Raw genomic sequence first — 16,926 nt, forward strand, 5'->3', positions numbered from 1 at the left:
GGATGTGGTGCTGTTAATCCATTATGTAGTTCTACTCTCCTGTTTGTTCATCACAGATTGGACCACAGTCTGTTTCACATTAACATGTTATTGTAATTCAATTCAAATGATTAATTAAGGCTCAGTTTTAAACCAATGTTGTGTCAAGGTGCTTTACAAATAGTAAGAGACATCAAACACTGCTATTTCATTTAATTGTCATATTACAATCAAATCTAGAACAGGAAAGATATTTTTAGTTGCATAAAAGCAACATATGCACGTTACTAAGATCTTACAGGGAAGGATTTTGTGTGTGATACCCCTACTGAGAAAACAAATTGCAACACTGAAGGGAAAGCTCCCAAATGGAGGATTAGGAAAAGATCTACAGTCAAGCAAAACTCAAAAAGGGTCAATTTGTTGTAATTTGTTAGAACTTGAGAGAAAAGGAAAAAGACAAACAAAAAATTGCTATAGCATTTGTTTTAAGACCGAAAATGAAAAATATGCATGAGGACAATAAATATCAAACCACTTATCACCAATCACTAGCATCACTTTGTGAACCCACTTAGGCAGTGTTAAGTCAGCAGAAAGCTCTGGTATGTTGTGAACTGTTATTTGCAATGAGAAGTACCATGGTTTCACTACAGTTCAGTTCTATGTCACAATGGAGGGTTTTAATGACAGATAACTGCCAGTGTCCACAACTACGAAACACAACTTCAAAAAAAGCTATACCAAAAACTTAAATGTAAGAAAACCATCTTTCACAATCTTGAAAGTACAATTAACACAAAGCCCTAAAACAACCATACAAAAAACAAATAAATAAAAGACAACCAATGACTAAAAAAAGAAAAAACTGGCATGTTTAAAAACCAGTCAAAATGAACATTTCTATCCAGATTCAACCAAAAGTCAATCAGAACACACAAGAGGATTTCTACCTGATAGTTACACAGGTGGAGTCTTGACGCCCACCTTGAACAGTCTATTGACTTTAAAAGCAGATCAAGGTCTCAGAGCAGGACTGGTTCTTGTTAAAGTGGCTGGTCCAGTACTGGTCCAAATTGAATTTAAATCCATCAAACATACGGTAGGTTAGAATCCCCAGAAGAGTTTGATCATGTCAGAAATATACCATGTCTTTGGTCCCATCTGCTGATTTGAGATCAGTAATAGATACTAGCTCATAAAGATGGGGAGGCAGGAACTGTCCGTCTGTCAGTACTCCTCATCTTCTTTAGAAAGGGGATGGGCGAGCACAAGGATGGAGTTTGCTGTTAAGACCAGTAACTGAACACCAGCTAAGAGTGGGACGGGCCGGATCCTGTCCATCTTTCAGGAGGCAGATGTTTACTGAGAGGTGTGATCATGTTCACATCAAATTCAGGCTCTTTTGGGTATCTGCAACAGAATGTTTGTGGCTTCTGTTATGTCTACCTGTTTTGTCAGTATTTTCTGTCACTCCGTTGGTATTTTTTGTCTCTCTTTTTTTTGATTGTTTGCTTCTTAAATCTGTCAGTTACTCCATCTGTCTCCACTGTCTGTTAATCTCATCCATATACTTGTCTATTCTCTCCATCCATTGTCTTGTCTTTCTTGTCAGTTTCATCTGTTTTTCTATCCGTCCATCATTTTACCCCTTTATTTCAAATGATCTATTTTTTCTCTATCTCTCCTATACCTATCTAGCCTGTCTTTGTTCGTCTGTTTCTTCTGTCTATTCATCTCTTTCTATCTCTTCTACAAACCTGTCACCTCTTATCTGTCTTTTGTTTGTCTCTTTTGTCTGTCCCCTGTGTCTCTATCCTTAGTATGCAAGTTGTCCCTTTTTGCTCTTTCTCTTCTCTCTACCCATCTCTTCTTTATGTACATGCTCTCTGCTTATATGTCTTATGAGTCTTGCTTTCTCTTTTTGACAGAAAATATAGAAAGACAGAAATATGACTCAAGCTATTAACAAATCAGCTGTTGTGCACATTAAGCTAAAAGGGAATTACTGTGCAAAAGAAACTGTCATGAACTGAATAGAAGGGCACATATGCAGTTGTTGAAAATTAAGGTGCAATAATATCGATAAATAATCCAGATGTACAAGGTTCCGTCTGCTGTAGCAGACTCCTGTCAGCTGGTAAGGAGTCTGATGGCAGAGGGAAAGAAAGAGTTCCTGAGTCTGGTTTCCTGCATTTCACACTCCTGTACAGCCGACTGAGGGGAGGGGAGTGAACAGACCTCATTGGGGTTAGTTGGGGTCCTTGAGCAGCTCTCCTTAGGACCCTGCGACTGTACTCTAACACCTGACCAGCCAAAATCTGTGCTGCTATGGCTTCTATTACCTGTTATATCACAATGCTTGAAACGGCCAGAAACCAGTGAATTGGCGCCTCCTGCAGCTGCATGCGCTCCTTTTGACTGAGAAGATGTCGGACGGGTGTGAAGAAAAAGGAAGGGTGAAGGGGCCAGTTTAGCTGCGGGTCTGTCCAAAATGAAGAGGGAGGATGGGGAAAGAGGGCGGGGTCTACTTTGTAGAATGTTTCTTTTTTTTTGTCAGTGTGGCTCCACTGGTGTGTGAATGCGTATGAATGTTCCGGTGATGGTCAGAGGGGCCGTTGGCGCATACTGGCAGCCACGCCTCTGTCAGCCTGCCCCAGGGCAGCTGTGGCTACAATAGAAGCTTACTATCACCAAGTATGAATGAGGTGTGAATGAATAATGGATATACAATGTAAGCGCTTTGAGCGCTTTATTATTATATTATGACATGCTATAATATGATATATATATATAATCAATACAGGCAGAGTTAACAACCGGCACATGCGGGTTCAACTTCTATTTGGCGGGTTGATAGGGTTGTACATACATTTCCCTCATATTTGCTTTGTATGATTTTAGCCACTTTCTCTTTCTGCTCATTTGAGGTCGTGCTCAGCTGGTATCTGGAAGGTTGCAGTCATCCTAAGCTGAAGGCTGTCTGGAGGCTGACATATTACAGATACTTGAAGAGGCTGACGCCGACCTATTGCATTGAACTAAGACATTAATGATAGTAGAACCAGTTTGAGGCTGTTTTTCCTTCCACGCTTTTAGAGCAGCAAACAGATGACGTTTTTGTGTGACACGGGAGCATGTCGTACAACTTGTAGAGAACCTATACCTGGTGTTGCTAATTCAGGCAGAGAAGTTGTGGTTAACTCAGCTAATTGTGAAAAATTGGATAAAATCATTCTGTTTCACATTTTCACAAATCAGAAACTGTTTTGAATGTATTCTTTACGATCCAAATCCTGATTTAATGCAGGTTTGAGCAGTCTGGGTGCAGCAGTTCTTGAACAGGACCTGTTTTTTGATGTGAAAAAAATACAGTGGAATGTTCCTTTAGTGTTCTCGCACATTGGAGGCTAAGTTCATTGATAACAGGAAGCTTTAACACACGTGTCAAAGTCAAGGCCCGGGGGCCGGATCCGGGCCTCCAGATCATTTCATTTTATTGTCATTAATGGCCTGATGTTATCTTGCGCTTATGATTTTACAAAATATATTTTTATGGAGGGTAAAATATTGAAAGTTAATTAAGGTTTAAGTTGATTTATTCTGGAATAATATTCCTGCCTTTATATTATTCAGAATTATATTAAAAAGTTACAGTTTTAAAGTTAAGAAAATTGTCATTCTGCTAGCTTTTTGGATTATTTTGGCATTTACTAAGATTTTTTTTAGACTATTTTGGAGTTTGGCTAATATTTCAGCTACATGCTAGCTGCTTTGGCTAATTTATGCTTTTCTTTTTATGTTTTTTATGCTGTTTTGAAGCTAGACTAATGTTTAAACACTAGCTGTTCTGGGTAACTTAAATTTTTTTTTTCATTTTTTTAAAGGATATTTTGAAGTTCAGCTATTTTTTTTTTCCTCAGCTACATTCTCGCCTGTAAACAAGCATGTGACCTCCATATAGACTCGAATAATTTTTGCAGGGCAAGTTTGACTTGTGCAAGGCACAATCCACAAGAGAACTTGAGACCAAAGCGGGGAAAATTCCCTACGCCACAATACCCTTTTCAAATAATACATATGGACTTCATTGAGCTGAGACAAAGTGAGGGAAAGACAATTTTGTTTGGTTATCATAGATGTTTTCTCAAAGTGGGTAGAAATATTTCCAACTAAAACACCAGATGCGGACTTCCGGTTATGGCAGCTAGCAGAAGGGACGTGGGTTACACTGCTCCGCTGCTAAACTGACAAAATCCTTTTCAAACTAAAACTTTAATTGAGATAAACATCCTCATTATATTGTCAGAGTTCTGGATTGTATAGATGCCACAAAAGAAAACCAACTGCAGCCGGACTCAACAATCTAATCTGTCCAATTTTGCAACGAAACTTACTCCTAACGAAAAGGCTATGGCAGCTAGCGCTGGCGCAGCTGCTAACGCAGAAAAGCAGTCCGGAACAACCGGGGAATCAGATGCGTCTCTCGTGGGAATTTTGACCGCCATCAATAGCATGAAAACCGAGTTTTCGTCCCGGTTTGATGACATTTCCACTGGCATTGAAGGCATAAGAAAGGACATTAAGAACTGTTCACAACGAGTCGCGCAAGCCGAGATGAGGATTTCTGCAACAGAAGATAATGTAACTGAGCTTCATGAAAAGATGAAACGCCTGGAGGGGAAAAATAAAAATATAGAGGGAAAAGTACTGGACCTGGAAGCTCGGTCGCGTCGCTCCAATGTGAGGCTGGTAAACCTTCCTGAAGGTGCGGAGGGAACCGATATCTGGAGGGCTGGATCCCGGAGGCGCTGGAGCTGGGATCACTTCGCGGGAAACTCGCGGTGGAAAGAGCTCACAGAGTGGGACCACCAAGGGAGCGTGGTGCACCGAGAACCCTCATCGTGAACTTCCTCAGTTATAAGGATAAAGAGGTGGCCTAATATAGTATTTCTGCAGGAAACTCACCTACGGAAGAAGGATGAACCTAAAGTTAGGAGAAGGGGGAAGGGTAAAATCTTCTCTGCTCCCTTTGATTCTCAGGCTAGGGGAGTTATGATTTTGGTACATGACTCCATTCCACTGCAGATCCATAAAACAATTGCGGATAGGGCAGTGCGATATTTAATTATTCACGGTAATATTCTTAGACAACAATTAACACTGATAAATGTTTATGCTCTTAATACAGATGAACCAATTTTTTTCCAAAACTTCTTTTTTACAGCTGCCTCTCTACCTGGCTATTACATCATAGCAGGTGATTTTAAATGTCCTTTAATCCCTCAATGGGATAAAAGCTCTGGAATGGATTAATCGTATCCAAGAAGCAGAGAGGTAATTCACCATTTTATGCAAGAAATGAATCTGGTTGATGTGTGGAGGGAAGATAATCCCTCAAAAAAACAAACATATTCCCTTTACTCTAGTACACATCAATCTTACTCACGCATAGATTATTTTCTGATCTCGGCTTTAATGAAATACAAGATAAAAAAGGTCTCTTATGAGGCCATACTTTTGTCAGACCATGCGCCTATTTCATTGGTTTATCATGAGCCAAAACTAACTAGTGACATTCCCAAATGGAAATTTAAAACAAAATGGCTTACTGATACAGGCTTTGTTGCTTATCTTGATGAAAAACTAACATACTACTTTGAAACTAACACAAACGAAACATCAAGAAGTACCAGGTGGGAAGCATTTAAAGTCTTTATTAGGGGATAAATAATTATGATAACTAGTTCTAAAGCCAAAGAAACATACAATAAAACAAAACATTTGGAGGCAAAAATAAAGACCTTAGAAGAAGAATATTTTCAATCAAATCCACCTGTTCACAAAGAAATACTTCTGCTAAGAACACAATATAATGAAATAACAGCCACAAAAGCAATGTCACGTCTATTACCATTAAAACAGACTTTCTATGATCAAAGTGAAAAAACTAGGAAAGTGTTGGCATGGCGTATTAAAAAATTACAGAACGAGAAGCTTATTACTTCTTTATTGGATGCTAATAATGAAAATATAGTGGACCCAATTAAAATGAATGAAACCTTCAAGAAATTTTTCGAAAGACTATATAGCTCTGAAATAGACTAAAACTCATCAGAATTAAATATTTTTTTTAGATAATATTAAAATTCCCCAAATTTCAGATACAGTTAAAGAAGAACTAGAGAAAGACATCACTATAATGGAAGTTTGTGAAACCGTTGACAACACCAAGGGGGGCAAAACCCCCGGGCCCGACGGTATATCTGCCGAAATTTATGTATAAACATAAATTAAAACTGCCATTATTAGAAATGTTCAGAGTCTTTTGAAAACGGATTCCTACAACAACTTTGAGAAGAGCATTAATCACACTATTGCCAAAACCAGGTAAACCAAATAATAAATGTGAAAACCTTAGGCTAATTAGCCTCCTAAATGCAGACTCAAAAAATTTGAGTAAAATACTAGCCAGAAGACTTGAGAAAATTCCTAAATATTATTAACGAAGACCAGAATGGCTTTGTACAAGGTAGGCAGGGTTACCATAATGTCAGGAGAGTTTTAAATGTACTGAACTTTAAAGAAGGGACATCAGACACCGCCCTTTTATCTATAGATGCTGAAAAAGCATTCGAAAGGGTTGAGTGGCCTTATTTATTTGAAGTGCTAAGACGTTTTGATTTTGGAGAAAATTTTATTAAATGGATTAAATTACTTTACACACAACCTTACGCAGAAATCTTAACGAACTATAACACTTCCAAACCCATTCAAATACAAAGAGGATGCCGACAGGGAGATCCTCTGTCTCCTTTGTTGTTTATAATGGCCATAGAACCATTAGCAATTGCTATAAGGAGGCATCCCAAAATGACAGGCATAACAATTGGACAACGGGAACATCGCCTGGCTTTGTTTGCTGACGATGTCATAATATTTCTAAAAAACATTGAAAAATCCACTCCTTAATTATTTGAAATTATTCGTGCATATGGAGAAATATCAGGTTATAAGTTAAATAGATCTAAATCATCTATAATGTTTCTAAACAAACTAGAAAATGACAACCCCCCTGCAATAGCCTCTCAGTTCAAAACGGTTGATTGTTTAACATATCTTGGCATAAACATCGTTTCAAAACTTAAATTTATTGTGGCCAGTAATTATAATCAACTAATACAAGAAATTTCAAAGTTGCTGGATAGGTGGAGACAACTACCAATATCGCTTGTAGGAAAAATAAATGGCCTTAAAATGAACATAATGCCTAAACTGCTGTACCTGTTCCAGAATCTTCCACTTCCTCCTCCAAGTAACCTGTTTACTCAACTCAAACAACAGTTTGTTTAATTTCTATGGAACAATAGGCACCCCAGGACAAGATTATCTTTACTGTGCCTCCCCTTTGACAGAGGGGGCTCACATGTCCAAATCCATTCTTGTACTACTGGGCAACACAATTGAGAACTTTATTGTTTTATTTTTCAGAAAAAGAGAAACTTCTCTGGAAGGAGATGGAGGAATTCCAACTAACTCTACCTCTTCCCATTTATTTCTACTCAGCCGAGACTAAGCATCTTAAAAAGAAAACCAAAAACCCCATAGTCAAAAATATTGTCAGGACTCAGGCTGCCATGCCTCTTTTTGGCCACCAGAGGGAGCCATCGCTAGAGTATTGACACTCCCTGTGCCCTTTCTACACTCAATTTCCCATCAGCCTCTGCTCCCTCTTCCCAGGCTCTCCCAGCTGTTCCCCATCACCTTCATCAGAACAAACAGTATTTAGACAGTCACTGAGCTCTGCTCAGTGTGAGGTCTTGTTTTGCACTTCTATCTGTCCAAGCGTTTACATTCCATGCTCTATTCCTGTTACTGGACTTCTGCCTGCCTGTTTGTTGACCACGTCTTGCCTTGTCCTTGCCTGTTTTTGTTCGCTATTAAATTCTCTGCAAATGGATCCAAACGCCTCCGCCTCTTCGTTACAAATATGATTGATGTATGGTCCAAGATTAAAAAATATCTGGGAGAATCCTCTTCTCTCTCCATTTTCAGTGCAATATGGGGAAATTATTTCTTCTCTCCAGGTAAAGAAGACGGAGGATGTAAATTATGGGCTAAAAATGGATTGGGGAACATAGGGGAGCTATTTAATGCACAAAGAACACTGATGTCCTTTGAAGAATTAGTTAATAAATTTGAGATACCCCGCAAACATTTTTTCAAGTATTTACAGTTGAGAAACTTTATTAGAATGCAGCAAAATCAGTCCATGAGTATCCCACAACTATCTAATATAGAACAACTTCCATCCATCCATTTTCTTGACCGCTTCGTCCCTTTCGGGGTCGCGGGGTGCCGGAGCCTATCCCGGCTACTGATGGGCGAAGGCGGGGTACACCCTGGACAGGTCTCCAGTCTGTCTCAGGGCCTCGATCACACACCCATTCACTCACACATCCACTCCTAGGGGCAATTTAGAGTCACCAATTAACCTATGAAGCATGTTTTTGGATGGTGGGAGGAAGCCGGAGTCCCCGGTGAAAACCCACGCATGCACGGGGAGAACATGCAAACTCCACACAGAAAGGTCCCAGCCGGGATTTGAACCGGGGCCTTCTCGCTGTGAGGCGAGAGCGCTAACCACTGCACCACCATGCAGCCCATATAGAACAACTTATGAGTTTAAACTGTTTGGAGAGGGGGTTAAAATCCAAATTATATAAATATTTACAGAATGAGTGCCCAGAATCATCAGCAGAGAGACTGGAGGCATGGAGAACGGACTTGAATGAAGAAATCTCAGTGGAGGAATGGGAGAAGGCATGTTTGAAGGCACAAGTAAACACAACCAATACTTGCCTGAAATTGCTGTAGTACAATTGGCTCATGCGGACATACATCACCCCTGAAAAACGTAATAGGTATAATGGAGCCATACCAGACACATGTACCAGGTGTGGATAGGAAAAAGGTACCCTTTACCACTGTATCTGGATGTGCACAGAGATAAAAAAAATTCTGGCTTGAAGTTAAACAAAACATCCAAAAGATCTTTAAGCTTCAGCTACCTTTAAGCCCATGATTATTTGTTTTAGACTTATATCCAGATAACTTAAAAATAAAAAAGAACCAACATATACTTATAGACTTATGTATATTATCAGCTGAAAGAGTAATAGCCCCAACATGGTAGGACATTAAAAGACCAACAGTAAACAGATGGATATCAGAAATATCAACAACACTTCCTCTGTAAAAAATCACCTACACAATAAAACAACAACATAATTTTCATCAGATCTGGGACCCCTTCATTACTTATATAGGAGGAGCAGACTTGGCAGGCTTAAATTGAAGATATTGAGGATACTGCACTAATGGCCCTCTGCAGTTTATTTGAGTTTGTTTCAATTTTATTTTTATTTTGTATTATTCTATGTATTTACATACTCCATATTTGACCAAATAGTATTAACCAGATGTCCAACCAATGATCTAAGTTCTGTAATAGGAAAAGCTTCTGACAAGTATTTTTTTTTTACTTTGTGTTCATTTGTACTTGTTTTGTTGTAAAAAATAAATAAAAAAATACTGTTGGAAAAAAAAAAAAACACCAGATGCTATAATAGTGGCTAAAGCACTGTGTAAAGACATTATTTCCAGGTATGGAATACCTGAAAAAATCTATAGTGATAACGGAACCCATTTTGTAAATAAAGTGATTTGTAAGATTGGAACACTGTTCCATATTGATTTAAAATACCATTGTGAGGATAGCTTTGGACATGCTACTCGCCGAGAAAGGAGGAGTCTGCTCGATGTTCGGGGAGCAATGCTGCACCTTCATCCCCAACAACACTGCTGTTGATGGCAGCCTGACCAGAGCCATAGAAGGGCTTCGTGCCCTCAGTGGTAGAATGGAGGAGCACTCCGGGGTTGACACCACCATGTGGGATACATGGTTGAATGTGTTCGGCAACTATAAAGCCCTTGTGTCCTCTATTCTAGTCTCCATTGCAGTTTTTGCAGCTATTCTGACCTTATGTGGATGTTGTTGTATTCCCTGCCTTCGTTCTTTAGTTAACCAATTGATAATAACTGCTATCTCACCAGCAGCTCCACCACCGGAACAGCTGTGATCCTCCAGCTGAAAACCTTCCCAGGGAGTGGCTGACAGGTAATGTGAGAATTTGAGCAAACATGTGATAAACAGGGGGGAATTGATAGAGTTGTGCATACATTTATCTCATATTTGCTTTGTATGATTTTAACCTCTTTTCTCTTTCTGCTCATTTGAGGCCGTGCTCAGCTGGTATCTGGAAGGATGCAGTAATCCAGGCTGAAGGCTGTCTGGAGGCTGACATATTACAGATACTTGAAGATGCTGACACCGACCTATTGCATTGAACTATGACATTAATGATAGTAGAACCAGTTTGAGGCTGTTTTTCCTTCCACACCTTGAGAGCAGCAAATGTAAATAAAATAAGACCGCCCCTGAAAGGTTATAAATATGGAAACCCTGAACCAAGATCTTCAGAGCGGGTGGAGACTGGTTTGAACATTCTCTGTCTGTTCTCCTTGTGCAAGTAAAATCTGATTTAAGAACTGACCCCTCTCTTGTCTTCCTTTCAGAGAAATGTTTCAGGTTGTTTGAACCTAACACGGGTAGAAAAACTCTGACTTTGACAGGTAGGTCTCTATTCTTCATCTCTTAGGCTCAAACACAACATGATGGAGTCTGCTTCTCCACCACAAACATCCATCCTGGAGTTCAAACATTTAATCTTGACTTATCTTGCAGATTTAATGGATTTAAATAGCACATGGTGCGTTCAAGCGCTGTGTGGAATTTCCATACTTATGTGCGTTCATTAAGAGCTCGCTGTTGCTGCATTCAGGTGTGCTGGGAATTTCTAGCATTTGCTCACACTGACCTCAGCAACACAAACGCACTCATCTGGTGCTCCATTTTATTGTAACTCAAAACTACAACACACTGATGTGTACAATCACACAATTATGCAAAAATGTAATATATATCTATATAAGCTGTCATGCTTCGCGTGACGAGGCAGACCCAGTCGCTGGAACCCGGAAGGAGGATGAGAGGCAGGAATGGTTTAAATAAAGGTTTATTGTCTGTGGAGATAATGGAGTAGCGTCCGGAACCAGGAGCGGAGTTGGAGACTTGTGAGCGAAGACCGGCGGTGGACTGGAGCGGCCAGGTGGAGCAACAAGGTGAGTTCGACAGCGGATGCGTGGCAAGGAGAGGATCAACTTGGTCGAAGATGAGGTGACTAGACGAGGCAGGACCCAGGTCGGCACGTGGAAGGCAAGGACCTGGAGACAGAGGATTTCTGAGGTGAGACGAAGCGAGACTCAAAGATAGCATACGTGACTATACGTAAGAGGCCAGGTAACTTCACCGGGTAAGGCAACGAACTGGCGAAGAATGCTGGGGAGGGCTCCTCTTAAGTAGGCTGGAGTGGAGGTGATGAGTGCCGACAGCTGGGTCCAATTAGGAGGTGGAGGAGGAGCACAGGCGGACCATGACGTAAGCATGTTTTTATATGCATGATGTTAAAAAAAACAACTTTAAAATAATAATTTTATTGTTCATCACTAGTTTGAATCTTTTCTCTTCTGTGATTGCAAACACATTTGTAATTTGAACAAAGTTATTTTCTTAAAAAAATGTTCAAGCTGTTAAAGAATGACCATGACTAGAAATAAACTTTAGAGCTTTGATGAAAGTTGATGCTTTTAAAGTAAAGTATGTGTTCATCAAAAGGTTCAGAGAAAAGACAATAGTTTGTTAAAACAACATTACATTTCTGTCGTGTTATCAAACCTGACATAAGACTATACTTTCAATAATTATTAGTGTTTTATTTTTGTGAGAGAACATTCATGGCCTGAATGTAGCCACGAGGGGGCCCAAGCCAGGGTCTCATTGTGCCGGTCCCAAGCCCGGATAAATACAGAGGGTTGTGTCAGGAAGGGCATCCGACGTAAAATCTTGCCAAATCAAATATGCGAATCAGACCTACGAAATCCATACCGGATCGGTCGAGGCCCGGGTTAACAACGACCGCCATCGGTGCTGTTCACCGACAGGGTGCCGGTGGAAATTGGACTACTGTTGGTGGAAGAAGGAGAGGAGGAAGGCGGGTTCGTAGGGAGAGAGAGAAGAGGAAAGTCACTAGTGTTGGACTGAGAGTTGGGACTTTGAATGTTGGAACTATGACAGGAAAGGGTAGAGAGTTAGTGGACATGATGCAGAGGAGAAAGGTAGACATACTGTGTGTCCAGGAGACCAGGTGGAAAGGTAGCAAGGCTAGAAGTTTAGGAGCAGGGTTCAAGTTGTTCTATCATGGTGGAGATGGGAAGAGAAATGGAGTAGGAGTTATCCTAAAGGAGGAGTTTGTTAGGAGTGTTGTGGAGGTAAAAAGAGTGTCAGATAGAGTGATGAGTCTGAAGATAGAAATGGAGGGTGTCATGTTCAATGTTGTTAGTGGGTATGCCCCACAGGTAGGATGTGAGCTGGAAGAGAAGGAGAAGTTCTGGTTGGATCTTGATGAAGTGATGATGAGCATCCCTGGAAATGAGAGAGTTGTCATTGGTGCAGATTTCAATGGTCATGTTGGTGCAGGAAACCGAGGTGATGAGGAGGTGATGGGCAGGTTTGGTATCCAGGAGAGGAATGTAGAAGGACAGATGGTGGTTGATTTTGCAAAAAAGATGGAAATGGCGATAGTGAATACATTCTTTGAGAAGAGACAGGAACATAGAGTGACCTATAAGAGTGGAGGTAGAAGCACACAGATAGACTACATCTTGTGTAGACGGTGTAATCTGAAGGAGATCAGTGACTGTAAAGTAGTGGTTGGTGAGAGTGTTTCCAGACAGCACAGGATGGTGGTGTGTAGGATGACTCTGGTGGTGAAGAAGATGAAGAAAGAGAGGGCAAAGGCAGAGAAGAGGACAAACTGGTGGAAGCTGAAAAAAGAAGATTGTTGCATGACTTTTAAGAAACAGTTGAAACAGGCTCTGGGTGGTCAGGAGGTACTCCCAGATGACTGGATAACTACAGCTAATGTGATCAGGGAGACAGGTAGGAGTGTACTTGGTGTGTCATCAGGAAAGAGAGTTGATAAGGAGACTTGGTGGTGGAATGAGGAGGTGCAGGAGTGTATACGGAGTAAGAGACTAGCTAAGAAGAAGTGGGACACTGAGAGGACTGAGGAGAGTAGACAGGAGTACAGGGAGATGCAGCGTAAGGTGAAAGTAGAGGTGTCAAAGGCCAAACAAAGAGCTTATGATGACTTGTATGCTAGGTTGGGTAGTAAGGAGGGAGAGACTGACCTGTACAGACTAGCAAGGCAGAGAGATCGAGATGGGAAGGACATGCAGCAGGTTAGGGTGATCAAGGATAGGAATGGTAATGTGGTGACAGGTGTCAGTGGTGTAATGGAAAGATGGAAAGAATACTTTGAAGAGTTGATGAATGAAGAGAATGAGAGAGAACAAAGAGTAGAAGAGGTGACGGGTGTGGAGCAGGAAGTAAGAAAGATTAGTAAAGGTGAAGTGAGAGGGGCTTTGAAGAGGATGAAGAGTGGAAAGGCTCTTGGTCCTGATGATATACCTGTGGAGGTATGGAAGTGTCTAGGAGAGATGGCAGTGGAGTTTTTGACCGGGTTGTTCAACAGGATCTTAGGTGGTGAGAAGATGCCTGAGGAATGGAGGAGAAGTGTGATGGTGCCCATTTTTAAGAATAAGGGAGATGTGCAGAGTTGTGGTAACTACAGAGGAATAAAGCTGATGAGCCATACAATGAAGGTGTGGGAAAGAGTAGTGGAAGCCAGACTAAGAGCAGAAGTGAACATTTGTGAGCAGCAGTATGGTTTCATGCCAAGAAAGAGCACTACAGATGCAACATTTGCTTTGAGGATGTTGATAGAGAAGTACAGAGAAGGTCAGAGAGAGCTCCACTGTGTCTTTGTAGATCTGGAGAAAGCTTATGACAGAGTGCCCAGAGAGGAACTATGGTATTGTATGAGGAAGTCTGGAGTGACAGAGAAGTATGTCCGAGCAGTGCAGGACATGTATGAGGGCTGTAAGACAGTGGTGAGGTGTGCTGTAGGGGTGACAGAGGAGTTCAAGGTGGAGGTGGGATTACATCAGGGATCAGCTCTGAGCCCCTTCCTGTTTGCAATGGTGATGGACAGACTGACGGATGAGGTTAGACAGGAATCACCATGGACTATGATGTTTGCAGATGATATTGTGATTTGTAGTGAGAGCAGGGAACAGGTGGAGGTGGAGTTAGAGAGGTGGAGGTTTGCCCTGGAAAGGAGAGGAATGAAGGTTAGCCGCAGTAAGACAGAGTACATGTGTGTGAATGAGAGGAACCAGAGTGGAAGAGTGAGGTTACAGGGAGAAGAGATAAAGAAGGGGGAGGAGTTTAAGTATTTAGGGTCAACAGTACAGAGTAATGGAGAGTGTGGAAAAGAAGTGAAGAGGAGAGTGCAAGCAGGTTGGAATGGGTGGAGAAAAGTGTCAGGTGTGATGTGTGACAGAAGAGTTTCAGCACAAATGAAAGGAAAGGTGTACAAGACTGTGGTGAGACCAGCCATGTTGTTTGGACTAGAAACAGTGGGACTGAAGAAAAGACAGGAAGCAGAGCTGGAGGTAGCAGAGATGAAGATGCTGAGGTTCTCTTTGGGAGTGACCAGGATGGATAGGATCAGGAATGAATACATCAGAGGGACAGCACATGTTAGAGGTTTTGGAGATAAAGTCAGAGAGGCCAGACTGAGATGGTTTGGACATGTTCAGAGGAGAGACAGTGAACATATTGGTAGAAGAATGCTGAGTCTAGAGCTGCAGGGAAGAAGTCTAGAGGATGACCAAAGAGGAGGTTTATGGATCCAGTGAATGAAGACATGAAGGTGGCTGGTGTTAGAGTGGAGGATGCTGAAGACAGGATTAGATGGAGGAAACGGATTCGCTGTGGCGACCCCTGAAGGGAAAAGCCGAAAGGAAAAGAAAAAGAAGAATATTCATGGACTGAAACTTTCTAAATAAAGGGAATAACAGTTTTGATAAACATACAACTTTTTATTATAGAAATGTTTGGCTGGTAGAAATCTAATATGGCTGATAGACTTTGGATGTTACCAGTCATAACTAAAAATGTACCAATTATTGGATTGAAGACAGCAACATGACTGATTGTTCTTCTCTGAAGTAGAGATCAGTATAGGGCATGTTCATTTACATATTTAAATCATAGATGTTTTTTTTTTAACTATCATATTTTTATATAGTTTTATTTGTATAGTGTCATTTTTAGTTTGTAGTATTTTATGTTGATTGTTACTATACTGCACAACATTGTGTTAAATGTGTTTATTCTGTTTTCAATTGTAATTGTAGTGAAACATGGCAAGCAAACAAAATTCAGTTGTGACTCTATTGGGGAGGTTTGCCCGGGTAGTAATTTGGTGTAGAACCGACACTGCTGATCAGGAGACAACATCTGATTTTCAATCCAGTCATCAACCACATGACCGGACCCGATTTTGAAGTTTGAAACCTCAAAATCCACAGTTCTTCCTAAAGAATTACAGCGAAGAATCAGCATTATAGTTTGCTTAGATCTGCATTGATGGAATGTTTACAAAGGACAGCATAAATATTTTAGCTTTTTAACTTGTAATCTCTGACAGATAATTGATCACACAGTGAGGATTTCACAGTATATTCAAGAGCAGATGAGAAAACAAACAGAACTGACGGTTCGAGTCTTTGTACACAATAGAACCATCTCATCCTTCTGCCTCACATCACTGACTTATATTTATTCCATCAACCATGCGGATGGACTTGGACGTTGTTCCGTTGCCCCGCCTCCTGCCCCACTGCGCATGCGCTCTACGCTACACTCCTCGTAGTTTCCGTGTTGTTCGAGCTTCAGCTCTGTAAGCAAGATCTCCACCCAGGTAGGTGTCGTTCGGGCATGGGTTCGGGATCCTCCGTTCTTGGTTCTGAGCTGTGCGGGTCTTATTTACGGCGACTGACCGCGGCTGTACAGGGAAGGCCCCCGGCGGCCGGAAATCACCGTCTTCCGTCGGTTTCCGTGATCGCGTCGGGAGGGTCGGATCCCTTACTCCTTCAAAATAAAAGCAGCACTTTCCGGACTCTACTTACCGGTACCACTGTACCGGTACCGGTAAGTAGAGCTCTGGCCCTGGCATTAATGAAGAACTGCTCAAAGATGTGGAAACAACTTTTATGATCTAGTGTGTTTTCACTGATAAATAAATAAATTCTTAAACAAACTCCAAGACTGGAAGTGGATTCAGGAAGTTATCTGACGATGTTGTGTTGGGTAACAGCTCCTTACCTGTGTGGTCTCAGGTGTCCTCCTTCTGTCCCTCCTTTGTGATCGAAACCGAACAGTTCTCAAGAGGAGGAGATGAAGAACAAAGTGAGCAGCTCTCAAGGTAACACCTCACCTCACTGCATGGAGGTGTGGTCTTTATCCTCCGGACTGAAATTCATGTCACAGTCAGGCTGCTCTGTGATGACTTTGTGAATATGCACGTGGTTATAATGTGATTATGTATGTGATTAGAATGTGATTAGTATGTGATTAGTGTGTGATTAGTATGTGATTAGTATATGGTTATGTATGTGATAAGTATATGATTAGTGTGTGATTAGTATATGATTATGTATGTGATTAGTATATGATTAGTATGTGATTAGTGTGTGGTTAGTATGTGATTAGTATGTGATTAGTGTGTGATTAGCATGTGATTAGTGTGTGGTTAGTATGTGATTAGTGTGTGGTTAGTATGTGATTAGTGTGTGGTTAGTATGTGATTAGTGTGTGGTTAGTATGTGATTAGTATGTGATTAGTGTGTGATTAGTAT

At 41.0% G+C, this 16,926-nt stretch overlaps 1 protein-coding gene across 10 annotated transcripts in view; it reads left to right on the forward strand.

The window, feature by feature from the left end:
• The first annotated feature begins 14,940 nt into the window (after positions 1-14,940).
• LOC112136792 (lethal(3)malignant brain tumor-like protein 4) overlaps positions 14,941-16,926 on the forward strand; it is a 66,766-nt gene continuing 64,780 nt past the window's right edge. For 6 of the 10 annotated variants that reach the window (XR_002917422.2, XR_004947812.1, XR_004947811.1 and 3 more), the window contains exons 1-2: positions 14,946-15,989; positions 16,408-16,493. Coding sequence is in view for 7 of the 10 variants with exons in the window: in XM_024258694.2 (XP_024114462.1) it covers positions 16,466-16,493 (28 nt within the window). In the remaining 3 variants the exon portion in view is untranslated. Of the gene's footprint in view, positions 16,494-16,926 lie in introns of all 10 variants that reach the window. The other 4 variants (XM_024258690.2, XM_024258692.2, XM_024258693.2 and 1 more) reach the window with 4 other exon arrangements.

Source organism: Oryzias melastigma, linkage group LG4 (genome assembly GCF_002922805.2).
Source record: "Oryzias melastigma strain HK-1 linkage group LG4, ASM292280v2, whole genome shotgun sequence".
In the NCBI taxonomy this organism is placed as follows: Eukaryota; Metazoa; Chordata; class Actinopteri; order Beloniformes; family Adrianichthyidae; genus Oryzias; species Oryzias melastigma.